We start from the raw sequence: 27,254 nt of genomic DNA, 5'->3' as shown, positions 1-27,254 counted from the left end.
CAGACACACACAGAGTGACACACACACTGACACACAAACACTGACACAAACACTGACACAAACACTGACACCCACTGACACCCACTGACACACAGACACACACACTGATACACACGCTGACACACACACACAATGACACACATACACTGACACCCACTGACACACACACACAGTGACACACTCCCTCTCGCAGGCTCCCAATGACGCGGGAAGGTCACCGCCTCTGTGCTGTACGCAGCTCGCACGCTCAGACACAGACAAAGCTCCCCAGGTAGCCTCCACAGTGCGGTAGGGGCAAGTGCTGTTAGTCGCAAAAAGAAGCAGTGCCTATGTACACACACAGACAAAGCTCCCCCAGTTAGCCTACACAGGGTTGTCGGGACAAATGCTGTGAGCAACGAATAGCTGTAGTGCCTAAAAACACACACACCCAGACAAAGCTCCCATGTGTAACCTCAAGGGACTGTAGGGGCAAGTGCCGTTAGTAGCGAGTAGCAGCAGTCCCTATGTGCACACTTACACACAGACAAATAATCCCCAGGTAGCCTACACAGTCATGTAAGGGCAAGTGCTGTTGTAACGAGTAGCAGCGTCTATTAATGCCGCCACAGTGGCACACGAGGAGGTGGGTGGCCAGCACCACCACTAGCTCGGCCGCCTTTGTCTTCCCCAGTGGCACAAACTCAGTCATGCACACACTCACCCACTCACCCATTTAATACACTCACCCATTCAATATTTCAACCACTCGTACACTCACTCACTCACCCACACTCACACAGACAAAGATCATCCTCAACATCATCACCATCCTCACCATCATCATCACCATCATCAACACCATCACCACCATCGTCATCACCATCATCATCACCATCAACACCATCATCACCATCCTCACCACCATCATCACCATCATCCTCACCATCATCCTCACCATCAACAACACCATCTTCATCACTATCATTTGCAATATCATCATTACCATCCTCACCATCATTCCCACCATCATCCTCACCTTTCAACACCATCACTATCAGCACCATTATCATCATCATCCTCACCATCATCCTCACCATCCTCACGATCATCCTCACCCTCACCACCATCTTCATCATCATCACTTTCCATCACCAGCATCATCCTCACCATAAACACCATCTTCATCATCATCACTATCATCATCACTACCATCACCAGCATCATCCTCACCATCATCCTCACCCTCACCACCATCTTCATCACCATCACTATCATCAGCACTACCATCAACAGCATCATCACCATCCTCACCATCATCCTCACCATAATCCTCACCATCAACACCATCGCTATTATCAGCACTATCATTAGCACTATCATCATCACCATCTTCCTCACCATCAACACCATCACTATCATCAGCACTATCATTAGCACTATCATCATCACCATCTTCCTCACCATCAACACCATCACTATCATCAGCACTATGATCAGCACTACCATCATCACCATCCTCACCATCCTCACCATCATCACCACTGGGCCACCAACACCAACCCTAACACGCCTCACCCTCATGAATTATTCATGACATCATTCAAAATTCACGACCTCATTTATTATTCACGTTCCTATCATGAATATTCATGAGGCTCCACTGCCCAGCTGACACGGCACGCACACATACGTGTGCGTGCGTGTGTTGACACGTGTGTGCGTGCCCACGTGTGCGTGTGTTTACACGTGTTTGCGTGCGCACGTGTGTTGAGGAGCGGTGGCGCCACCCGCCTCAGTCCCCCGACTTCGATTCCCGCTCACAGCGAATTCCTGAACCGGTCCTGGGGCTCCCCTAGGTCGACTCAGCCTTGAACGAGTACTTGGTGCGGTGTGTCCAGTATCAACATCGGAAACCGGGGGAGACAAAGGCGGCCGGGCGGGCGTGGTGCCTTCATAGGCGCTGCTGTTGCCGCTGCTCCTCGTTACTAACAGCACTTGCCTCTACAGCCTGATAAGGCGACACGGGGGACCTTTGTGTTCGCTTGTGTGTGTGTAAATCTGTGTACGTGAAATTCGATGTGTATTCTAGCCGTGTTCTAGAAGGGCCAGAGAGCTGTCCCCGTGTCTCAACCCGTGTCTCAATCCCGTTTCTCTGTGTCTCTCTCTACGTGTCTATGTCCCCGTGTCTCCATCTCCCCGTGTCTCTGTATCACCGTGTCCCGATGTCCCCGTCTCGCCATGTCGCCATCTCCCCGTGTCTATGTGTTTCCATGTCCCCCTGTGTCCCCGTGTCTCACTCCGTATATTATCCCGTGTCTCACCTCGTGTCCCCATGGTGTCCCCGTGGAGACCCCAGGGTGTCCCCAGGGTGTTCCCGTGGTGTCCCCGTGGTGTCCCCATGGTGTCCCCGTGAAGACCCCAGGGTGTTCCCGTCGTGTCCCCGTGGTGTCCCTGTGGTGTCCCCATTGTGTCCCCGTGGTGTCCCCGTGGTGTCCCCGTGAAGACCCCAGGGTGTTCCCGTGGTGTCCCCGTGGTGTCCCTGTGGTGTCCCCATTGTGTCCCCGTGGTGTCCCCGTGGTGTCCCCGTGCCCCCACGTCTCCATATCCCCGTGTCTCCTTGTCCCCGTGTCTCACCCTGTGTCCCCCGTCTCACCCCGTGTTCCCATTGTAAGGGCTGCTCATGTTTATATGGGAGAGAGAGGCGATCCAATCCATTTTCTATGCCGTGCAATCTCCCTCAATATTTGCATAGGGCACCAATGCGGATTATTTTTTAACATGCTAAAGCGGCGACAAAATAAATGACAATAACGCGATCCGGAATACAAAGAATCTTACCAAGATTAGAAATTTATTAACGACGCCTTTGATTTGTTACGCCCTATCGACGCAATAATTCCAGGACAACCAAGGATATTTGAACCCTATGGCGGGACCCCGGGGTCCCGAATAAACAGAAGTCAAAATCGTAATTGATTAAGATCGTAATTGATTAATTTATTTTTGGCGACTCCATCCCACCGCGCACATAAACGCCGCGACCCACCTGGCGCGGGTCATTCTGCTGTCACGTCGTCCAAGCGCAGCCGTAGTCATAAACAAAACTTTTAATAGCGCATCACGTAGAGCTCGTCTCGAGGAAGAGATTGCCGTATCGTTCGCTTTCAACAGACATACAATTACTCTTTGTTTTTATCGGTAAAGTCACGTAGGTAAAAAAAATCAATGAAATAAAATAAATGAAAACAACTAAATTAAATCACGACGTTTCGGAGGCAACACAAGCTTCCGTCTTCAGGTGGAAACCGTCACAGCAAAATTGCTGTTTCAACACTTGATACAGCAATTTTGCTGTGATGGCAAAATTGCTGTGACGGCAAAATTGCTGTGACGGCAAAATTGCTGTATGATTTAATTTAGTTGTTTTCATTTATTTTATTTTATTAATTTTTTACCTACGTGACTTTACCGAAAAAAACCAAAGAGTATGAATCCTTGCAGTCACGAAAGCTTCAAATCTAGAAGACATCCAATTACGTCGTAAAGCAGTTCATGCGAGAGCCGGGGCGTATGGGACCCCGGGGTCCCGCCATAAGGTTCATTTACTCAACCCCGTAGTTCACCGACTTAGCCACGGCGACCGCGGCGACAAAATCGGCTCCAGCCCTCATGCGCTCTCCTGCTCCTGGGTGACCTGGGTGACGAGGCAATGCGGCGGAAGCCCTGGGGTTGTGCAAAATCCGCTCTCGAGGTCGCGCTGCAGCGTCGGGGATTTCCCCTGGGACTCAACGTGTGGTGCAGCAGTCCCAGGATTCAACGTAGAATCAACCTCAGCCTTGGTTTTGTGCTCTAGACGACACTCTGAGCGACTCCACGTAGCCGCAGTCGCTGGGTTTGGTTGGTTGCTCTCAACAGCGCGCTCAGCAACTCGACACCGCGAAAATCTCTGGATTTGGTTGGTTGCTCTCAAAAGCGCTCTGAGCAACTCAACACTGCGACAATCTCTGGATTTGGTCGGTTGCTCTCAAAAGCGCTCTGAGCGACTCAACGCAGCAACAGTCTCTAGACTTGGTTGGTTGCTCTTTGCAGCCCTCTCAGGGACTTAATGCAGCAGCAGTCTCTGGACTTAGTTGCTTGCTCTCAACGGCGCTCTGAGCGACTCAACCCAGCAGCAGTCTGTGGACTTGGTTGTAGTCCATGGGCCCAGACCAACAAAAATACTTAATGGTACCACATGAGGTGGCAAAGTCTAGTAATGATTTCTGTAATCCTCCATGTGTGTGGGACATATTCTGATATGATAACCTTTGCGGAGTGGCAGCTTAGTTATAGTTACAATGACTTTTATATCCATACCTTGTGACATGCGTCCGGAACGATTAAATGGGCAGTATTACTGAAAAACTACCTAGACCAAAGCCAGTTAGGTTACAAACTGGTCTTTATTGGTTTACATACACAATGAAAACACAGGATAATAAGGAATACCATAGTGATGTAAGGAACTACTTGAATATTATAAACATTGACATTCGCATATACTTAGTCAATGACTAAGTAATCTCATATATATCGTTAGTGATGGGTATATGTGAAGGAGGTTACATTATTGTTATTATCAAGCTCTGTGTGTACTTAAAAGGTGTTAACAAGGGTAACCAAGTCCAGAATCACAACACGGTGCATCAATGGATACTACTGCTACCACAGTAATACCATCAGAATCACCACCCTGTGTCACTCATCAAACTGCTCGTCTATCTCGTCATCTGACTCCCCGAGTTCAAAGTCAGGTTCTGGATCATCCTGCAGTTTTTGGTTACTGCAGGTCTGTATTTTTTATTTTATTTTCATATCCACGTGACAATACCTAAAGAACCAAATAGTATAACAAACAACATCAATCATCTCACTCTGTGCCCCTTCGTGGAGGACCTGGGTCAAGGCTGACTCTGCCACCTGTACAAAGGTTTTGTTGCTGCCATTTTTTTGGACCAAGCTCATCCCATCAATGATGGAAGTAGATGGGGTTGGGATGTCTTCTGCAGGAGACATATTCTTTTCAAGCTCTCTGGCAAGTGCAGCCTTGCTTGTTTTTCGTAGGGACCCATCAGCATTTGCCAGTGCCCGTGGCAGTGGGCCCAGTGGGTGGGCAAGGACATCCTTCATATTCACCTTCCTGCTTTTAGACACCAGGATCATGTAGCTGAACAGGTTTCTATCTGCCTTCAGAACCACATCCTGTGTTTTCTTTATATGTGCTATTTTTGTGTTGGTATTGCAAAATGTCTTCAGACTTTGCTTGTCGTGGAATTTCGCAGATGGTGGGTCCTCAGCTAACCTTGTTTGCTGGAATACCTGGTAGGCCTCTTCTCCTATCTCAAGAGCTCTCAAGAGATCCCTGGTCACATCAGGTGGAGCCATGGTGCCAGAGGAGAGGCTAACCAGATCTGTCTCATCAGGGGACATAGGATTGGTCCAGTTATTCTCCATAAGGTCAATGAGAGATTGGACATCTGCTTCATCTCTCTTGATCCTTGGACCCTGTAGATCTGGATGAGACAGTTTGGACCTGCCTAGACCTATCAGGTCTCTCAGCTGTCTGAGGTACATACTTCTGTACTCAGCTGTTAGGTAATATTTCGTCACGGTTCCTGGCTTCAAGCTGAATCCCTTTGTCCCTCCAGCTGTCTGGGTGTCTTTGTTCACCGTTTTTTCTATAGCTTGGTCAACAAGGATTCGGCCAAAGGGACTGGTGGAGCCCAGTTGAACTGAGAAGCCTCTTTCCATGAATTCCGTGTACCCATCTGGGTGTGTGATGGGCAGCTGAGACATCTGGTTATAGTAGTAGGGGAGGTGGCGTTTATAATTCATCCTATCATAAGCGAAGCATCATGGTGATATTTGCTAAAATGCTTACCAAATCTCTCTCTGGATGCTCGGATGAGCCCCAACAAAATTTCAACCATGTCCAAATAGGACATCCAGAAGGTCGAGAGGTTGCCGTTTCTACCTCTGAGGAACTCGCGGTAGACTTCAAACAGTTCCATGATGCGTGTACATGAGCTGTTCTCGAGGACCTTCTTCAAAACGGCTAGAAGTGAGAGCAGTCATTGTCATCACTTGAGCATTGCCAAAAAGCTCCATCCTGATGAAGAGGAAAAGCTCATTGTATGACTGATTCACAGCAGCTTCGTAGTGGGCTGCAGCATCATTATCTTCATTGCTGGCAACCTCTTATTTGGAAACCTCCTCTTTGGTATACAGTCTATAGCATGACCTGTGGTAGTGCCCTTCAGCTGCTACAAGGTCTCTACTCACGATAGCAAGGATTCTGCTGTCCGTTTTATTTGTGGCGCACTCCTGATCTTTGCATCAGCTCGCAGTTCTCGACCCTGTACCAATACTTCTCTCGTATTCTTTCCCTTGGCATATTTGTTGGTTTTCTGACTAAATATGCACTCTGCGTCATCAGTCCTAGACGTACTTGTGGCATGTCGAGCTGCTCTCTTACATTATTTCTCTTCAGCAGAGCCACTGGCACTTTGCTTTTCCTTTGCAAGGATGCCATCAAGAACTTTCTTCATAGTGAAGATACTGCGATATTTTCTGTGGTAGTAGATTTCTGGAATTTGTCCCTCAGGAATGTCTTTTGCCAGTTCCAGAACTGGTGCATGATTTCGTATCTGAGCTGCCCTGAGCAGAGTTCTCCAGGAGTCAACACTCTGTGGTGACACCAGCTTATCTGTATCATCAGAACAGTGGATGATGCACTCCAACCATGGTTGCTTTGGTAGTGGGTTGTTACTTGCTTGTTCACCGGTAGCCATATTCAGTCAGTTTTCACCTGCACCATACAGTACAATCAGAAATCATAATTACTTTGATGCAAAACCTGAATTGATCTGTCAGTACTTTGGTTACACATTGATGGCAGCAGAGAGTTACAACCCAAAAGCAAAACTAACATTGATAAAGGGTAAAATTCATCTTAACTAATCTCAACTAAATTAAGAGGAGGTACTACAGGTGAATAGGCAAAACAAATTCCTGTCCTTTTATCAGAATGAAAAATTACCAGATTAATATTTACCAAAATACAAGATTTATTTTGTATTGCGACTTTCTCCCCATTCATTTATGCATATTACATGTTATCTCATTAAATAAGCAAAGCATTGCATATTATGTAAAACACAATATTGACTTAGTAGATGAAGTCGTAACTTTTTGGTTTGTTTTAATGTGATTAATACCTAATTGTTTGGTAATCTACAGAAGCTTTTGTCAAAATAGTTTTTTTTCAGTGAATTATGTTAAAATACACTTGACACGTTAAAAAACAAGATTTTTCGCCTATTTGTTTTAGATATAATACCACGTGAAATTAAAATGACAAAAGATATAAAAAAAAATCCCTCTGAACATTTCTAGCTATTCCAAGTAGGAAGCAGTATGTAGAAATATGTGGCTTTACCTATTATGAAACATGAGTTGTGAAACTCGGCATGCAAAATGTCATTTTGAAAAAATCGCAATGACAGTTCTGGCATTGTGATGCTAGTAGCAATGAGATTTGAGAGTTATACTTGTGTTCCCCCTCTTATTGCCATGACAGCAAAGTAAATAGCCATATATGACTAAGCTTTATCATCTGCTCCAGAGAATAAGCTTTTCAATGATTTGCAATTCAACGAGGTTATTTCTTAAAAGCGGAGACAAATTGCGATGAAAGATGCAAAAAAACGCTCATTTAAGGCTTTACTTGGCGAAGTTTGTATAAAATTGTAAAAATGTGTTACTGGTAATAATTGTGTGCATGTTATGAAAGTTTACAATTTACAGGCAAAATATATATAAATTGACAAACTGAACAGAAACATTTTTTTGCCTGTAGTACCTGGCCTTAACTAATAATCTTAACAGGTACATTAACAATACATTGAGGGTAAAGTTATCACTTTAGATATCTTTACGGAACAGAAATAATACAGAACCACCTGTACTTGCTCACCTGCCAGTAAATGATCATGAGCAAACAAGCTGCTAGAAAAAGACAGAAAACACCGCCAATCTATTCCAGACTTAACTAAGTCACTGAAATTAAAGAACAAGCGTGAATAAATGCAAGAATATGTATGAAATACATGCCTTGGAGACAAACATCCTTTTTGTAAATAATTTATTGTCTTAATTAACAGCAGAGGTGTTGGAATGTTTTATTTGTAACATCCGGGCAAATAGGCGTGATTGCAATATGTGCAAAAACAGGTTTCTTGCGAGAAAAAAATAACAGCTGCTCATTGGGAAAGGTTATCACGTATTATTTTACTTCTGTTGGTGTAACAAATAAAATGGCACCATTTAAGTTTTGCTACCTTGGGTGGTACCGATATCTGGTCAGGCCCAAGGACTATTGGTAGCTCTCAACAGAGCCCTGAGCAACTCCATGCAGCGACAGTCTCTGGACTTTGTTGGTTGCTCTCAACAGCGCTCTGACCGACTCAATGCAGCAGCAGTCTCTGGACTGTTGCTGCATTGAGTCGGTTGCTCTCAACCGCTCTCTGGACAACCCAACGGACGATCAACTCCAGGTGCCAGCCCGCCGGCAACAACAGCAGCAGCACTCCCAACGACCCACAGCAACAACAGTCTGGGCCACCGAGCCGTCCGCATGACAGCAGCGTCCCCTCCCCCCAAAGCCCCGGCAAATGCCGACCAACCCGTGCCCCCCGTACACACGGTAGCGCTCGCTTTGGTGCACAAATTTGGTCCCGACCTCACAGCCTCTGTCAACAACAATGACTTACATTTGTTTGTAAAGGCCCCTTCCACTGATGTCTCAAGGCGCCTTGTAAGAATAAGTATATGGAAATGGCAAGAGAGACGGATAAGCTAAATATAATAAACCGACTTAAGAATATGATGTGGTTTTAAGACAAGACTTAAAAAAGTATGCACACTATCGGATGAACGAATTTCCACTGGTAGGGATTTCTACAACTGTGGCACAGACACAGCAAGTTATTGGCTCGTGCAGGCGCCCCCCAATCAGAACCCCACAACATAATTTCATAACCCCCACCTTCTTTTTTGGTTCTTTCGGTAAAGTCACGTAGAATGAGAATAAAATAATACATTAATTAAATTAAATAACACACTAAAATTCTCATGACGTTTCGGCCACAACACAAGCGGCCTTCATCAGGTGAAGGGACGAGACTGTCTGGAGGACAGCGCTGGAGCGAACACAGCCAAGCTCAGGCCGCGAACTTTAAGCTGTGTGAGAAGAAACAGAGGGCCTTGACAAAGGAATTAGCATAAAAAATTGCATTTAATTGGCGGACTAAGCATGATGAACGGTGTAGAGAGGGTGAACATGTGCAGACCAGCGAGGGGGGGAGGGGGAGTTTACATATTGATGGTGTGAAAAGGGAATTTAAGCTGCTGCGAAAGTTTGGGATACCACTACTTGAAAAAATATACTATACCATTGAAAATTAGTTTAATGTTTGGTTCGGATAATTTAGCATTGAAATTGCTGCGTGATTAGCTTGTGACTGGTCACAGAAATGGCTATGTTAAATTCAAAGCCTACACATCCACAGAGGCACCTAGTACCAATCAAACAGGAAAATTTAGCATTGAAATAACTGAGTGATTAGCTTGTGACTGGTCATAGAAATAGCTATGTTAAAGTCAAAGCCTACACATCCACAGATGCACCTAGTACAAATCAAACAGGAGAATTTAGCATTGAAATAGCTGAGTGATTAGCTTGTGACTGGTCCCAGAAATGGCTATGTTAAAGTCAAAGCCTACACATCCACAGAGGCACCTAGTACAAATCAAACCGGAGAATTTAGCATTGAAAGAGCAGAGTGATTAGCTTGTGACTGGTCACAGAAATGGCTATGTTAAAGTCAAAGCCTACACATCCACAGAGGCACCTAGTATAAATCAAACAGGAGAATTTAACATGGAAATAACTGAGGGATTAGCTTGTGACTGGTCATAGAAATAGCTGTATTAAAGTCAAAGCCTACACATCTACAGAGGCACCTAGTACATGGACGCCAAAGGGGCTGCAACACCTCGACTATCATATAGTAAACCGATGTGAAAAAACCTAAGTCTAAATTACATCAATATAACAAATGTACTCAATATATTCTTCAATAAGCTGAGCTAGTAACAGTAACTGGGTATACACTACACTATATAATGAATACTATATAGTAAACCAATAAAAAACTAAAATATAAACTACATCAATGTTATCAATAAACTCTATATATTCTCCAATCAGCTAAGCTACCAACAATAAGTCGTAGAGTGGCAGTCTGGATGACGTCAGTTTCAAATTTTTCCATGAATACGTTGGCTACAACCGGAGATAGGGGGGAGCCCATTGGGGTGCCCTCAGTTTGTTTGTAGAAAGTTCCATTCCAAACAAACTGAGGGCACCCCAATGGGCTCCCCCATATCTCCGGTTGTAGCCAGCGTATTCATGGAAAAATTAGAAACTGATGCCATCCAGACTGCCACTCTACGCCCGACCTTATGGAAGAGGTACGTGGATGACACTTTTGTCATCTGGCCACATGGCCAGCCTGCTCTAGACCAATTCCGCGACCACATCAATTCCATACACCCAGCCATCAGATTTACCATGGAGGTCGAAAAAGATGGCAAACTACCCTTTTTGGATGTCTTAATTAAAAGGAGACATGATGGTTCAATGAGCCACTCTGTCTACAGGAAAGCTACCCATACAGATGCTTACTTGAAACCGGATTCCCACCACCATCCATCCCAGAAGAACTCCCTCATCAAGACTCTATACCATAGAGCCCAATGCATTTCCGACCAGGAACACATTACCAGTGAACTCAAGCACGTACACCAGGCTCTCAGGGCTAATGGTTACTCCGACTACACAATCCGCAAAGCCATCACTCCAGTCATGAAGAAGGATCCTCTTGTGGAGCCACTCAAAACCATCACCTTACCCTACATTGCAGGGGTCACTAAAAAGATCTCCAAAATCCTGAATAAACACAAGATCCAGGTCCGATTCAACACAGTACATAAAATCCGTGATCTGGTTCCATCTGTAAAAGAAGCTGTTCCAGACATACAGTACCCGGGCGTTTACAAACTAAAGTGTCTCTGTGGTAGTAGTTACATTGGAGAAACCAAACGACATATCTCGGACCGCATCCGCGAACATAAGCAGACTTGAAACACGGTAGAACGAACTCCTCTGCCGTGGCAGATCACTGTTATAATTCAGTGGGCTCACATGACATTGACTTCTCCAAGACGGAGGATCTTTGCAAACCAACCGGCTACCATGAGAGATTCGTTCATGAGGCCATTCATATATATAAGCACAGAGACAATTTCAACCGAGAAGATGGATTCTGGCTTAGTAACCATTGGAAAGATGGTTTAAACCATTTCGGTTCTTAATTAATTGTATTTTACGATGGCCTTCAGACCGCAGCTGTTTCGCTGGCATTGACTCTTAATACCTCTCACACCACGGTTAATGGTATGGTTTACAACATGGAGTATAACAGCGCCTTGCAGCTGTCTCTCTCCCCCTCCTCCGTTCCGACCATGGATGAACTCGTCCATCTGAACGGGGCTCGTAGCTATCCGTGGTGCTAAAGTTGAGGGTAAGAATCCACCCATTTTTTCGCCATATAGCATTGTGATATATAACGACTTATTGTTGGTAGCTTAGCTGATTGGAGAATATATAGAGTTTATTGATAACATTGAGGTAGTTTATATTTTAGTTTTTTATTGGTTTACTATATAGTATTCATTATATAGTGTAGTGTATACCCAGTTACTGTTAATGGCTCAGCTTATTGTAGAATATATTGAGTACATTTGTTATATTGATGTATCTTCTTTGGTTCTTTCGGTAAAGTCACGTAGAATGAGAATAAAATAATAAATGGATAAAATAAAATAACACAATAATATTCTCACGACGTTTCGGCCACAACACAAGCGGCCTTCATCAGGTGAAGGGACGAGACTGTCTGGTAGGACAGCGCTGGAGTGAAAGAGCCACGTTCAGATCACGGCCTTTAAGCTGTGTGAGAGGAACAAAGCGCCTTGACAAAGGAATTAGCATATAATTTAGCATTGAAATGGCTGAATGATTAGCTTGTGACTGGTCACAGAAATAGTTATGTTAAAAGTTAAAGCATACACATCCGCAGAGGCACCCCTTGACAATGGAATTAGCATAGAATTTAGCATTGAAATAGCTAAGTTAAAGCATACACATCCGCAGAGGCACCCGTTGACAATGGAATTAGCATAGAATTTAGCATTGAAATGTGATTAATACCTAATTGTTTGGTAATCTACAGAAGCTTTTGTCAAAATAGTTTTTTTTCAGTGAATTATGTTAAAATACACTTGACACGTTAAAAAACAAGATTTTTCGCCTATTTGTTTTAGATATAATACCACGTGAAATTAAAATGACAAAAGATATAAAAAAAAATCCCTCTGAACATTTCTAGCTATTCCAAGTAGGAAGCAGTATGTAGAAATATGTGGCTTTACCTATTATGAAACATGAGTTGTGAAACTCGGCATGCAAAATGTCATTTTGAAAAAATCGCAATGACAGTTCTGGCATTGTGATGCTAGTAGCAATGAGATTTGAGAGTTATACTTGTGTTCCCCCTCTTATTGCCATGACAGCAAAGTAAATAGCCATATATGACTAAGCTTTATCATCTGCTCCAGAGAATAAGCTTTTCAATGATTTGCAATTCAACGAGGTTATTTCTTAAAAGCGGAGACAAATTGCGATGAAAGATGCAAAAAAACGCTCATTTAAGGCTTTACTTGGCGAAGTTTGTATAAAATTGTAAAAATGTGTTACTGGTAATAATTGTGTGCATGTTATGAAAGTTTACAATTTACAGGCAAAATATATATAAATTGACAAACTGAACAGAAACATTTTTTTGCCTGTAGTACCTGGCCTTAACTAATAATCTTAACAGGTACATTAACAATACATTGAGGGTAAAGTTATCACTTTAGATATCTTTACGGAACAGAAATAATACAGAACCACCTGTACTTGCTCACCTGCCAGTAAATGATCATGAGCAAACAAGCTGCTAGAAAAAGACAGAAAACACCGCCAATCTATTCCAGACTTAACTAAGTCACTGAAATTAAAGAACAAGCGTGAATAAATGCAAGAATATGTATGAAATACATGCCTTGGAGACAAACATCCTTTTTGTAAATAATTTATTGTCTTAATTAACAGCAGAGGTGTTGGAATGTTTTATTTGTAACATCCGGGCAAATAGGCGTGATTGCAATATGTGCAAAAACAGGTTTCTTGCGAGAAAAAAATAACAGCTGCTCATTGGGAAAGGTTATCACGTATTATTTTACTTCTGTTGGTGTAACAAATAAAATGGCACCATTTAAGTTTTGCTACCTTGGGTGGTACCGATATCTGGTCAGGCCCAAGGACTATTGGTAGCTCTCAACAGAGCCCTGAGCAACTCCATGCAGCGACAGTCTCTGGACTTTGTTGGTTGCTCTCAACAGCGCTCTGACCGACTCAATGCAGCAGCAGTCTCTGGACTGTTGCTGCATTGAGTCGGTTGCTCTCAACCGCTCTCTGGACAACCCAACGGACGATCAACTCCAGGTGCCAGCCCGCCGGCAACAACAGCAGCAGCACTCCCAACGACCCACAGCAACAACAGTCTGGGCCACCGAGCCGTCCGCATGACAGCAGCGTCCCCTCCCCCCAAAGCCCCGGCAAATGCCGACCAACCCGTGCCCCCCGTACACACGGTAGCGCTCGCTTTGGTGCACAAATTTGGTCCCGACCTCACAGCCTCTGTCAACAACAATGACTTACATTTGTTTGTAAAGGCCCCTTCCACTGATGTCTCAAGGCGCCTTGTAAGAATAAGTATATGGAAATGGCAAGAGAGACGGATAAGCTAAATATAATAAACCGACTTAAGAATATGATGTGGTTTTAAGACAAGACTTAAAAAAGTATGCACACTATCGGATGAACGAATTTCCACTGGTAGGGATTTCTACAACTGTGGCACAGACACAGCAAGTTATTGGCTCGTGCAGGCGCCCCCCAATCAGAACCCCACAACATAATTTCATAACCCCCACCTTCTTTTTTGGTTCTTTCGGTAAAGTCACGTAGAATGAGAATAAAATAATACATTAATTAAATTAAATAACACACTAAAATTCTCATGACGTTTCGGCCACAACACAAGCGGCCTTCATCAGGTGAAGGGACGAGACTGTCTGGAGGACAGCGCTGGAGCGAACACAGCCAAGCTCAGGCCGCGAACTTTAAGCTGTGTGAGAAGAAACAGAGGGCCTTGACAAAGGAATTAGCATAAAAAATTGCATTTAATTGGCGGACTAAGCATGATGAACGGTGTAGAGAGGGTGAACATGTGCAGACCAGCGAGGGGGGGAGGGGGAGTTTACATATTGATGGTGTGAAAAGGGAATTTAAGCTGCTGCAAAAGTTTGGGATACCACTACTTGAAAAAATATACTATACCATTGAAAATTAGTTTAATGTTTGGTTCGGATAATTTAGCATTGAAATTGCTGCGTGATTAGCTTGTGACTGGTCACAGAAATGGCTATGTTAAATTCAAAGCCTACACATCCACAGAGGCACCTAGTACCAATCAAACAGGAAAATTTAGCATTGAAATAACTGAGTGATTAGCTTGTGACTGGTCATAGAAATAGCTATGTTAAAGTCAAAGCCTACACATCCACAGATGCACCTAGTACAAATCAAACAGGAGAATTTAGCATTGAAATAGCTGAGTGATTAGCTTGTGACTGGTCCCAGAAATGGCTATGTTAAAGTCAAAGCCTACACATCCACAGAGGCACCTAGTACAAATCAAACCGGAGAATTTAGCATTGAAAGAGCAGAGTGATTAGCTTGTGACTGGTCACAGAAATGGCTATGTTAAAGTCAAAGCCTACACATCCACAGAGGCACCTAGTATAAATCAAACAGGAGAATTTAACATGGAAATAACTGAGGGATTAGCTTGTGACTGGTCATAGAAATAGCTGTATTAAAGTCAAAGCCTACACATCTACAGAGGCACCTAGTACATGGACGCCAAAGGGGCTGCAACACCTCGACTATCATATAGTAAACCGATGTGAAAAAACCTAAGTCTAAATTACATCAATATAACAAATGTACTCAATATATTCTTCAATAAGCTGAGCTAGTAACAGTAACTGGGTATACACTACACTATATAATGAATACTATATAGTAAACCAATAAAAAACTAAAATATAAACTACATCAATGTTATCAATAAACTCTATATATTCTCCAATCAGCTAAGCTACCAACAATAAGTCGTAGAGTGGCAGTCTGGATGACGTCAGTTTCAAATTTTTCCATGAATACGTTGGCTACAACCGGAGATAGGGGGGAGCCCATTGGGGTGCCCTCAGTTTGTTTGTAGAAAGTTCCATTCCAAACAAACTGAGGGCACCCCAATGGGCTCCCCCATATCTCCGGTTGTAGCCAGCGTATTCATGGAAAAATTAGAAACTGATGCCATCCAGACTGCCACTCTACGCCCGACCTTATGGAAGAGGTACGTGGATGACACTTTTGTCATCTGGCCACATGGCCAGCCTGCTCTAGACCAATTCCGCGACCACATCAATTCCATACACCCAGCCATCAGATTTACCATGGAGGTCGAAAAAGATGGCAAACTACCCTTTTTGGATGTCTTAATTAAAAGGAGACATGATGGTTCAATGAGCCACTCTGTCTACAGGAAAGCTACCCATACAGATGCTTACTTGAAACCGGATTCCCACCACCATCCATCCCAGAAGAACTCCCTCATCAAGACTCTATACCATAGAGCCCAATGCATTTCCGACCAGGAACACATTACCAGTGAACTCAAGCACGTACACCAGGCTCTCAGGGCTAATGGTTACTCCGACTACACAATCCGCAAAGCCATCACTCCAGTCATGAAGAAGGATCCTCTTGTGGAGCCACTCAAAACCATCACCTTACCCTACATTGCAGGGGTCACTAAAAAGATCTCCAAAATCCTGAATAAACACAAGATCCAGGTCCGATTCAACACAGTACATAAAATCCGTGATCTGGTTCCATCTGTAAAAGAAGCTGTTCCAGACATACAGTACCCGGGCGTTTACAAACTAAAGTGTCTCTGTGGTAGTAGTTACATTGGAGAAACCAAACGACATATCTCGGACCGCATCCGCGAACATAAGCAGACTTGAAACACGGTAGAACGAACTCCTCTGCCGTGGCAGATCACTGTTATAATTCAGTGGGCTCACATGACATTGACTTCTCCAAGACGGAGGATCTTTGCAAACCAACCGGCTACCATGAGAGATTCGTTCATGAGGCCATTCATATATATAAGCACAGAGACAATTTCAACCGAGAAGATGGATTCTGGCTTAGTAACCATTGGAAAGATGGTTTAAACCATTTCGGTTCTTAATTAATTGTATTTTACGATGGCCTTCAGACCGCAGCTGTTTCGCTGGCATTGACTCTTAATACCTCTCACACCACGGTTAATGGTATGGTTTACAACATGGAGTATAACAGCGCCTTGCAGCTGTCTCTCTCCCCCTCCTCCGTTCCGACCATGGATGAACTCGTCCATCTGAACGGGGCTCGTAGCTATCCGTGGTGCTAAAGTTGAGGGTAAGAATCCACCCATTTTTTCGCCATATAGCATTGTGATATATAACGACTTATTGTTGGTAGCTTAGCTGATTGGAGAATATATAGAGTTTATTGATAACATTGAGGTAGTTTATATTTTAGTTTTTTATTGGTTTACTATATAGTATTCATTATATAGTGTAGTGTATACCCAGTTACTGTTAATGGCTCAGCTTATTGTAGAATATATTGAGTACATTTGTTATATTGATGTATCTTCTTTGGTTCTTTCGGTAAAGTCACGTAGAATGAGAATAAAATAATAAATGGATAAAATAAAATAACACAATAATATTCTCACGACGTTTCGGCCACAACACAAGCGGCCTTCATCAGGTGAAGGGACGAGACTGTCTGGTAGGACAGCGCTGGAGTGAAAGAGCCACGTTCAGATCACGGCCTTTAAGCTGTGTGAGAGGAACAAAGCGCCTTGACAAAGGAATTAGCATATAATTTAGCATTGAAATGGCTGAATGATTAGCTTGTGACTGGTCACAGAAATAGTTATGTTAAAAGTTAAAGCATACACATCCGCAGAGGCACCCCTTGACAATGGAATTAGCATAGAATTTAGCATTGAAATAGCTAAGTTAAAGCATACACATCCGCAGAGGCACCCGTTGACAATGGAATTAGCATAGAATTTAGCATTGAAATAGCTGAGTGATTAGCTTGTAACTGCTCACAGAAATAGCTACGTTAAAGTCAGACCATACACATTCACCGAGGCACTTAGTACAAATCAAACAGGAGAATTTAGCATTGAAATAACTAGACGAATTTAGCATTGAAATAACTGAGTGATTAGCTAGTGACTGGTCACAGAAATAACTATGTTGAAGTCAAGGCCTACACATCTGAGCTATTCACAGTACTATATAGTGAACCAATAAAAAAAACTAAAATATAAATTACCTTAATGTTATCAATAAACTCTATATTCTCCAATCAGCTAAGCTACCAACAATACGTCGTTATATATCACAATGCTATATGGCGAAAAAATGGGTGGATTCTTACCCTCAACTTTAGCACCACGGATAGCTACGGGCCCCGTTCAGACGGACGAGTTCGTCCATGGTCGGAACAGAGGAGGGGGAGAGAGACAGCTGCGAGGCCCTAGTATACTCCATGTTGTAAAACCATACCATTAACCGTGGTGTGAGAGGTATTAAGAGGTAATGCTGGCGAAAGAGCTGCGGTCTGAAGGTCATCGTAAAAATACAATTAATTAAGAACAGAAATGATTTAAATCGAAATATATTGATGTAATTTAGACTTAGGTTTTTTCACATCGGTTTACTATATGATAGTCGAGTTGTTGCAGCCCCTTTGGCGTCCATGTACTAGGTGCCTCTGTAGATGTGTAGGCTTTGACTTTAACGTAGCTATTTCTATGACCAGTCACAAGCTAATCCCTCAGTTATTTCAATGTTAAATTCTCCTGTTTGATTTATACTAGGTGCCTCTGTGGATGTGTAGGCTTTGACTTTAACATAGCCATTTCTGCGACCAGTCACAAGCTAATCCCTCAGTTATTTCAATGTTAAATTCTCCTGTTTGATTTATACTAGGTGCCTCTGTGGATGTGTAGGCTTTGACTTTAACATAGCCATTTCTGCGACCAGTCACAAGCTAATCACTCTGCTCTTTCAATGCTAAATTATCTTGTTTAATTTGTACTAGGTGCCTCTGTGGATGTGTAGGCTTTGACTTTAACATGGCCATTTCTGTGACCAGTCACAAGCTAATCACTCAGCTCTTTCAATGCTAAATTCTCCTGTTTGATTTGTACTAGGTGCCTCTGTGGATGTGTAGGTTTTGACTTTAACATAGCCATTTCTGTGACCAGTCACAAGCTAATCACTCAGCTCTTTCAATGCTAAATTCTCCTGTTTGATTTGTACTAGGTGCCTCTGTGGATGTGTAGGCTTTGACTTTAACATAACTATTTCTATGACCAGTCACAAGCTAATCCCTCAGTTATTTCAATGCTAAATTCTCCTGTTTGATTTGTACTAGGTGCCTCTGTGGATGTGTAGGCTTTGACTTTAACATAGCCATTTCTGTGACCAGTCACAAGCTAATCCCGCAGCTATTTCAATGCTAAATTATCCGAACCAAACATTAAACTAATTTTCAATGCTACAGTATATTTTTTTCAAGTAGTGGTATCCCAAACTTTCTCAGCAGCTTAAATTCCCTTTTCACACCATCAATATGTAAACTCCCCCTCCTCCCCTCGCCGGTCTGCACATGTTCACCCCCTCTACACCGTTCATCATGCTTAGTCCGCCAATTAAATGCTATTTTTTATGCTAATTCCTTTGTCAAGGCGCTCTGTTTCTTCTCACACAGCTTAAAGGTCGCGGCCTGAACTTGGCTGTGTTCGCTCCAGCGCTGTCCTCCAGACAGTCTCGTCCCTTCACCTGATGAAGGCCGCTTGTGTTGTGGCCGAAACGTCATGATAATTTTATTGTGTTATTTTATTTTATTAATTTATTATTTTATTCTCATTCTACGTGACTTTACCTAAAGAACCGAAAGAACCAAAGAAGATGAATTCTTGCAGTCACAAAAGCTTTAAATCGACACCCCACCTTCTTGTTGACCCCCACATTCCACCAATTATGTACTGCCCCGTCGACTAATCCTCTCACCGCCCGCCATCCGGCTTGACCTGACTGGCCAACTCGTGCCAAACCCCTGGTCACGGCCAGACTCCGTGGCACCTTGGCTTCCGGAGATGGGGCATTTGGGGGATTTCCCCCCCATAACTGCTCACACCCCTTACCTCATGTAACTTCGGCCACCCTGCTTCACCCCGGGGCGACAGTATTTGTCTATACTGTTACACCCATGTATCTGTGTCTCACTCCGTGTCTACTCACGTGTCCCCATGTCTCTTTCCATAGTATCTCCAGGCTATCTCCATGAACCGCGTGTCCCTGTGTCTCACCCTGTGGTGTTCCCGTGTCTAACCGCATGTCCCCGTGGTGTCTCACCCCCCCACCCCCATGTCTATGTCCCCGTGTCTCACTCAATGTCTAACCGCGTGTCCCTGTCTCAACTCTCTCCCACCCCCCCGTGTCCCCAGGCTGTCTCCATGAACCGTGTGGCTGCTCCCCTGGCGTCGCGATCAGGTGAGGGCAGGCTCCACAGCGGGGGCAGCACCAGGTCCGAGCCCGCGACTGGTGGAGATGGCGGAGCAGCGCTGGTGGAGGATGAAGCTCACAATGGCCTGATTGGCTCCGGGGGAGCTGCCGGCGGGGATGATGACGGCGGTGACGATGGCGGTGACGGTGGTGGTGATGGCGGAGACCTGGCCGAGAATGAAGCTAGGAGACGGCGAGTGGAGGCAAAGTGTGCAGAGTTGGCCGAGATGATGTGGGAGGAAGGGTGAGGTCCCCCGTGTGTCTCCCTCTGTCCCCATGTATGTGTGTGTATGTTAATCTTTTTTTGCACTGTAAATGACCTACTGCACTAAGGTTCAGGGAAGGACAACAAACTCTGTGTGTCCCCATCTGTCCCAGTGTGTCTCGGTGTGTCACCATGTGTTCCCGCGTGTCTCCTTGTGTATCCATGTGTCACCACGTGTTCCCGTGTGCCACCATGTGCCCCCACGTGTCCCAGTATGTCTCTATGTGTCCCACTGTGTCCCTGTATCACCCCGTGTCTCCGTGTATTCCATGTGTCCCTTTGTGTCACTCAACTTGTGTCCCCGTTTTTCTCCGTGTGTCTTCTTGTGTCTTCGTGTGTCTCTATATGTACCCGTGTGTCTCTGTGCGTCTTCCTGTGTCAGCTTGTGTCCCCACGTGTATCCACCTGTCCCTGTGTGTCACCCTGTGTCCTCACGTGTGTTTCCATGTGCGTCTCCGTGTTTCTCTGTCTGTCTGCGTGTGTCTTCACATGTTCCCGTGTGTCCCTTTGTGTCTCCGTGTGTCTTCGTGTGTCTCCGTATGTCTCTGGGTGTCCTTGTCAGTCTCCGTATGCCGTCGTTTGTCTCTATGTGCCTTGATGTGTCTTCATGTGTCTCCGTGTGTCTCGGCGTGTCCCCACATGTGTCTCCGTGTGTGTCCCCGTGTGTGTCTCTGTGTATCTATATGTGTGTCATTGTGTCCCTGTGTGTATCCATGCATTAGCGTGTGTCCGTGTGTGTCACCGTGTGTCCCCAGGTGTCTACGTGTGTCCCCACGCATGTCCCCTTGTGTCTCTATGTGTCCCACTGTGTCCCCATATCACCCCGTGTCCCCCCGTGTCTCCATGTATCCCCGTGTGTCTCCGTGTGTTTCCGTGTATATCCGTGTGTTTCCGTGTGTTTCTGTGTTTCCGTGTGTATCTGTGTGTCTCCGTGTCTTCATGTGTATCCGTGTGTCTTGGTGTATCCCTGTGTGTCCCCACGTATGTCTCCGTGTGTGTCTCCGTGTGTTTCTGGGTGTCTCCGTATGTCCCCATGTGTCTCGGTGTGTCATCAAGTGTCTCCTTGTCTCTTGGTGTATCCGCGTATGTTTCCGCGTGTGTCTCCGTGTGTCTGTGTTTCTGTATATATATCCACATCTCCCCGTATCTCCGTGTATCACCACGTATCCCCCCATCTGTCTCCGTGTGTCTCCACGTTTCTCCGTGTGTATGCGTGTGTCTCAGTGTGTATCCATGTGTCCCTGTGTGTCTCTGCATGTTTCTGTGTCACTGTGTGTCTTTGTGTGTCTTGATGCATCCCCGTGTGTCTTGATGTGTCACCGTGTGTCCCCGTGTGTCCCCATGTGTCTCCCTGTGTCCTCCTGTGTCGCCATGTATCTGCACGTGTGTGTCTGCGTTTGTCCCCATGTGTTCCAGGTGTTGCCGTGAGGGCATCGAGCCGAAGGTGTCTCCGTGTGTCTATGTGTCTCTATGTGTCTCAGTGTCTCTGCATGTCTCTGTGTCCCCGTGTGTCTCCCTGTGTGTCCCCGTGTCTCCCAGGTGTGGACGTGAGGACATAGAACTGAAGGTGTCTGCATTCAGGAGGCTTCTGCTGAACAAGGAACTTGAAGCATCGCAACGGAGACAGTGAGATACCGGGACATAGACACAGGGATAAAGACATAGGGGCAGTGAGACACGGGCACATGGGCACACGGGGACACGGGAAGAGAGATACGGGGACACAGAGACACAGAGACACGGGGACAAGAAGACACAAGGAAATGGAGATGCGGGAAGACGGGGACACGGGGACAGGGAGACACTGGGACAGGGGGACATGGGGACATGGGTGACATGGGGACATAGACTCGGAGACACGGGGACATAGACATGGGCACAGTGAGCCACTGGGACATGAAGACACGGCGACACGGGGAGTCGTGGGTGTGTCTCTGTATGTATCTGCAGGGAGCGGTGGCACAGCGGTTAGCGCTGCAATGCACTACTTCGAACCCAGCAGAGATCTGAGTTCAATTCCTGCTCACAGCCACCACCACCAACACCACTCAGTGTTGGAAGCAGTGGTTATCTGAACCGGTCGGCCCTAGGCCTCCTCCCCTAGGTCGACTCAGCCTGAAATTAGTACCTGAAGCAATGTGTGTATTAAACATCAGTACTGGGGAGACAAAGGCGGCCGGGCGGGCGTGGTGGTGCTGACCACCCACCCACTCGTGTGCCACAGTGGCGGCCTTCATAGGACCTGCTACTCGCTACTGACAGCACTTCCCCCTAACAGCACTGTGTGGGCTACCTATTTAAAACTATTAAACTCCTTTTTATTTTACCAGGCAAGGCCCACTGAGCTATGTAGCTCTTTTTCAGAAGCGACCCGGCCACAAATGATAGCTCAAGGAAGTGGCTGATATCATCGTCACGTGGGAATTTATTGCAGCCAAATACTCTAAACATGTTACGTCGATCCTAAATGTGGAGGGAAAAACTGGAGGACCCAGATAAAAATCCATGCGGCCACCACGGTGATGCAGACTCCAAATACACAACAGCAGCAGGCATCGTCAGGGTCATGGGATTTAATCCACGACCTCCTGTATACCAGGAGAGGTAGATAGCATATCCACAGTGAGAGAGACGCAGACTCCAAATATATAACAGGCGTCATTAGGGTGACGGGATTGAACCCACAACTTCATGTATACCAGGCGAGGGAGTTGACATTTCCTAGCCACCATAGAGTTTAGAATATTTCTGCATCAGAATCTATGAACCTCCTGCATACCAGGCGGGGAAGAAGATGACAACCTGCTCACGGCCTTCGCTGCTATGTGCGAAAGCACAACGAATGTCATCACACAGACGGCCGAATGCCCGACAGAGGTATCCCGGCCTGAAAAGCAACAGCACAGAGAGCATTTCACAAGGTCATAGCAATGTGAATGTCGGCCCGTCACTGCTAATCATGCAGCTTATCATCCAGGGCCTCTCGAGTGCGAAATGAGATTACATCGCGAAGATTCTCAAGTTTCAAGACGTCCTTGCAATGGAATAAACGCATTTGGATCGATAGTGTCCTCGATCAAAGATAATGGGATACACTCTCATTGCTGCAAGCCACCATCTGAAAACATGGCCTTGCAACATACTAAAGAACGACCTGAAGGACACGGTCTAGGTTGTGCCACACAGCTTGCCACACTACATCGCTATCAGTACAACGACGTGACAGTGGTCAATGTCTACAAGCCTCCAGGTATGGCATGGCCGTGTCCGGCATTACCACATCCAAGCCACCCTATCATCCACATAGGCGACTTCAACAGCCACCACACCTTGTGGGGCTATAGCGCCAACTATAGAGCTGGTGAACAACTGACATCATGGGCAGTGGCAGAAATCCAGCACTTGCTCTATGACGCAAAAGACCGTGGTATTTTCAAGTCGCCGAGGTGTAAAAAGTGCTATACGCTCAATTTATATTTTGGGTTTCGGGACCAGAATGGAAATCCGATCTCGTCGACGAGAACAATCCTAGACGACTTTTCAAATAGCCAACATAGACCTGTAGTGATTCATATCGGTCTTCAAATTCCGCTCTTCCGCTGCGCACTAAAACCTCGTTGGAATCTGAGATCTGCTGAATGGGTGAATTTAACTGGGGACTTGGAAGAACAGTTGGAATGATACCTCCATGCGCAGTCAACTACCGTCGCTTCGTTGGTCTCATCAAGGCAGTTGCCAAGACCAAGATCGCAAGAGGCTTCAGAAAGGTCTTCACTCCATCTCGGACTCCAGAAAGCGAACAGCTTTTCCGGAAATTAAATGCTCATAAGAAGCAGGAGACTCCAAAAGCCTTACTCGAGTAACTGTATTTGCAAAGAAGAGAAAGATGGCGTGAAACAGTTGCAGCACTTAAATCGAGCCGTAAGGCCTGGCGCCTCCTGAGGTTGATGGGAGCTGCCACAATGCCACCCCACAAACCTCCGCAAGTCAGTCCTGACGAGATTGCTAGGCAACTTATCAACAATTCACGACCTTCAATCGACAAAAGAATAAGACGGAAAGTCTACTAATAACTTTATTGCACAATAGATAACTGCCAATAAACCTCTGAATTCTCCCGTCCATTCTCAGTGTAGGAAGTAAATGCCAGTATTGCCCAGTTAAAATGCGGGAAATCCTCAGGTCTTGACGATATTTATCCAGAATTCATCAAGAACTTGGGACCAAGAGCAACACAATGGCTAGCTACATTATTAACTGACATCCATTCCACAAGCATTATTCCAAAGGAGTGGAAAGAGGCAAGGATAATAGCTATTTTGAAACCAGGCAAGGACACATCGGACGCTCAAAACTACTGCCCTATCTCTCTACTCAGCGTCTACAAACTAATGGAGTGGGTTCTGCTCAAAAGGCTGATGCCCACGCTTGAGGAAATAGTTCCCCAGGAACAAGCAGGATTTAGAACTGGTCGAAATTGTTGCGACCCGGTGCTTGCCTTAACAGGACACGTCGAAGCCGGTTTCGAGTGCCAGCTCAAAACAGCAACAGCTTTCATCGACCTCTCTTCAGTTTATGATACCATATGGTGGAAGGCACTTCTGCTAAGCTCGGGAGAGCTGTGGCTTGCCGCCCCACAATTAGACTAATCACCGAAATGCTGAGCAACCGATGGTTCACCGTCCATTTTGGTAAAGCTGACAGCAACCCACAAAGATTGAACAATGGACTCCCGCAGGGATTAGTTCTGACACCACTGCTGTTCAATCTCTATACTAACGACATTCCAGCAACATCTTGCCGTAAGTTCACATATGTGGATGATATTGCATTCACAACTCAAGCACAGAAAATGGGGGACACTGAGGCAGTCCTCGAAAAAGATCTGAAGACTCTGGAAGAATACTTCAAGAATTGGCGCCTTAAGCCAAACCCATCGAAGAGCATCGTCTCCGCCTTCCACCTGAACAACAGACAAGCTTCGAAAATGTTGAATATTAACTTCTGCGGAGCGAAGCTAAGGCATAATGAACACCCTCTGTATTTAGGAGTTACCCTGGATCGGACGCTTAACTACCATCACCACCTCAAACAAGCTAAAGGTAAAACGAAAGCACGAGTGAATATTATTCAGAAACGTGCAGGAACAACCTGGGGAAGCGATGCCAGCACGATGAAAGATATTGACGCAGGTCTTTGTTCACTCCACTGCGGAGGACTGTGGCCCGGTGAGGGTGCAAGCCCTCACACGAACATTGTTGATGCCGAAATTAACAACGCGCTTCGTATCATCAGCAGTTCCCTAAAGTCTACTCCACTCCCGTGGCTTCCTGTGCAGACGAATATAGCTTTGGCCAACATCCGACGCGATGATGCGACGACACGGGAGTACAACAAGGTAATGAAAACGTCAATCTGCCGCTCCATCAAGATCTAAAGGAACCCCGACGCACAAGGGTAAAATCCAGGAAACCGTTCTGGATACGCGCCTCCACTCTAGCAGCCAAATATAAAGACACCACCACTCGGTGGTGTGAATCATGGGCGGCGATGGACGTGGCAAACACAAATCATAATTGACGATCCGATGCTGGAAGTACCGGGATTCTATCTTCCACAATGATTATGGACCACGCTGAACCGCGCTCGAACACAACTCAGCAGATGCGCGTACACGTTCCATAAATGGAACTGCGACTATGGAGAAGTCCAAACAATCAAACACATCACCGATGAATGCTCCATCCATGCACATCCTGGCGGTATCGCTGAAATCCACACTGCATCAACCACATCATTGGACTGGATGAGGAACCGTTGCATTCATTTATGACGATCATTAAGAAAAAATAAAAAAAACTGTTGCTTTTCACAATGCCATACGAAAGAAGAATCCACAATAGCGTTTATAATATTTCTGCATCAGAATCTACGAACCTCCTGCATACCAGGCGAGGGACATAACATCTCCTGTGTCTGTGTGTCCCGCGTGCAGGGCTGAAGATGCCGTGCGGGCTTTGAGCAGGGGAGGGGAGGGGGAGGGACTAGAGGGGGAAGGGGAGGAGGGGGAGGAGAGGCAGAGCAGTGGGAGGGGGGTGGCGGTCGCCACGGAGATGCGGGGCCCCCCTTGTAATGGGGCCCAGGGCGAGCGGAGCGACCCAAGCGGCAGGAGACGGCACAGGAAGGGCGCCCGGAGGCGGCGGTGAGAGCCTCCCCCCACTTAGAAAAAGACCTGGACTGCCCCCCCACCACACACACCAACAACAACCGCCATTCGCCACTAAGTAGCGGTGACATCACCACGGCGCTTGTGCCAGGCCAGGAGCGCTTTAAGGCCAGGTGATGTGTCGAAGGCTCGCTCGCAGGAGGTTATGGGACATACCCAGCAGGTGCCAGGGGTCGCCTGACTGAGATGACTGGCCGATGCACTACTTGTGCTCCCTACTGTGCCAACTTGCTGTGTTTAAGCCACCCGGTGCTCCGCTCGTTCTCGTGAGCATCGGTCCTCAGCCCTCTATTGTTGTTTCGAGGGCGACTGCCTCCAACTGCCCAGTAGCAGCATCCTTCACGAGCATCCTCTACAGAACCACACACCACCACACACCACTCACACACCACCACACACCACTCACACACCACACACACACACCATGCATGCACCACACACGCACACCACACACAAGAGAGCCATGCAGCGCTGCAAGGAAAAGTGGTGGTCGCGCGTTGCTGAGGAGATGGAGCCTGTCTCAGTAGCCCCCATCATAAATCACTCTTTAACTCCATCAAAAAAGTAACTTGCAGCACCACACTTATCACCATCATTAGAAGATAAGACATGTGATTCAATCTCCGACGCCCAGGAACAGGTTTGCAAATTTTCTGAGCATTTCTGTGAGCTCTTGAGGAGAGGAAATCCCTCAGCCTGGAAAACATCATGGAGCAAAGTGGGGATGACCCTGCTGAGGCTGCTGTGCCTGAAATATTGGAAGAAGTAGTCACACCCTGTGAGTGGCTGGCTAAAGCACCATCT

At 45.7% G+C, this 27,254-nt stretch overlaps 1 protein-coding gene across 1 annotated transcript in view; it reads left to right on the top strand.

Annotated features, from left to right (window-relative positions):
* Positions 1-27,254, top strand: part of LOC116957728 (uncharacterized) — a 59,767-nt gene that overhangs the window by 9,974 nt on the left and 22,539 nt on the right. Inside the window, exons 2-4 of the mRNA XM_032980051.2 lie at positions 19,902-20,203; positions 21,764-21,850; positions 26,220-26,426. Coding sequence (XP_032835942.2) covers positions 19,911-20,203; positions 21,764-21,850; positions 26,220-26,426 — 587 coding nt within the window. The 5' untranslated portion in view covers positions 19,902-19,910. The remainder of the gene's footprint in view (positions 1-19,901; positions 20,204-21,763; positions 21,851-26,219; positions 26,427-27,254) is intronic.

This window comes from Petromyzon marinus (assembly GCF_048934315.1).
Source record: "Petromyzon marinus isolate PM22_M1 ecotype Great Lakes invasive population chromosome 84 unlocalized genomic scaffold, UKy_Petmar_22M1.pri1.0 chr84_unloc.3, whole genome shotgun sequence".
Lineage (NCBI taxonomy): Eukaryota > Metazoa > Chordata > Hyperoartia > Petromyzontiformes > Petromyzontidae > Petromyzon > Petromyzon marinus.
This window is presented reverse-complemented; position numbering and strand designations above follow the sequence as displayed.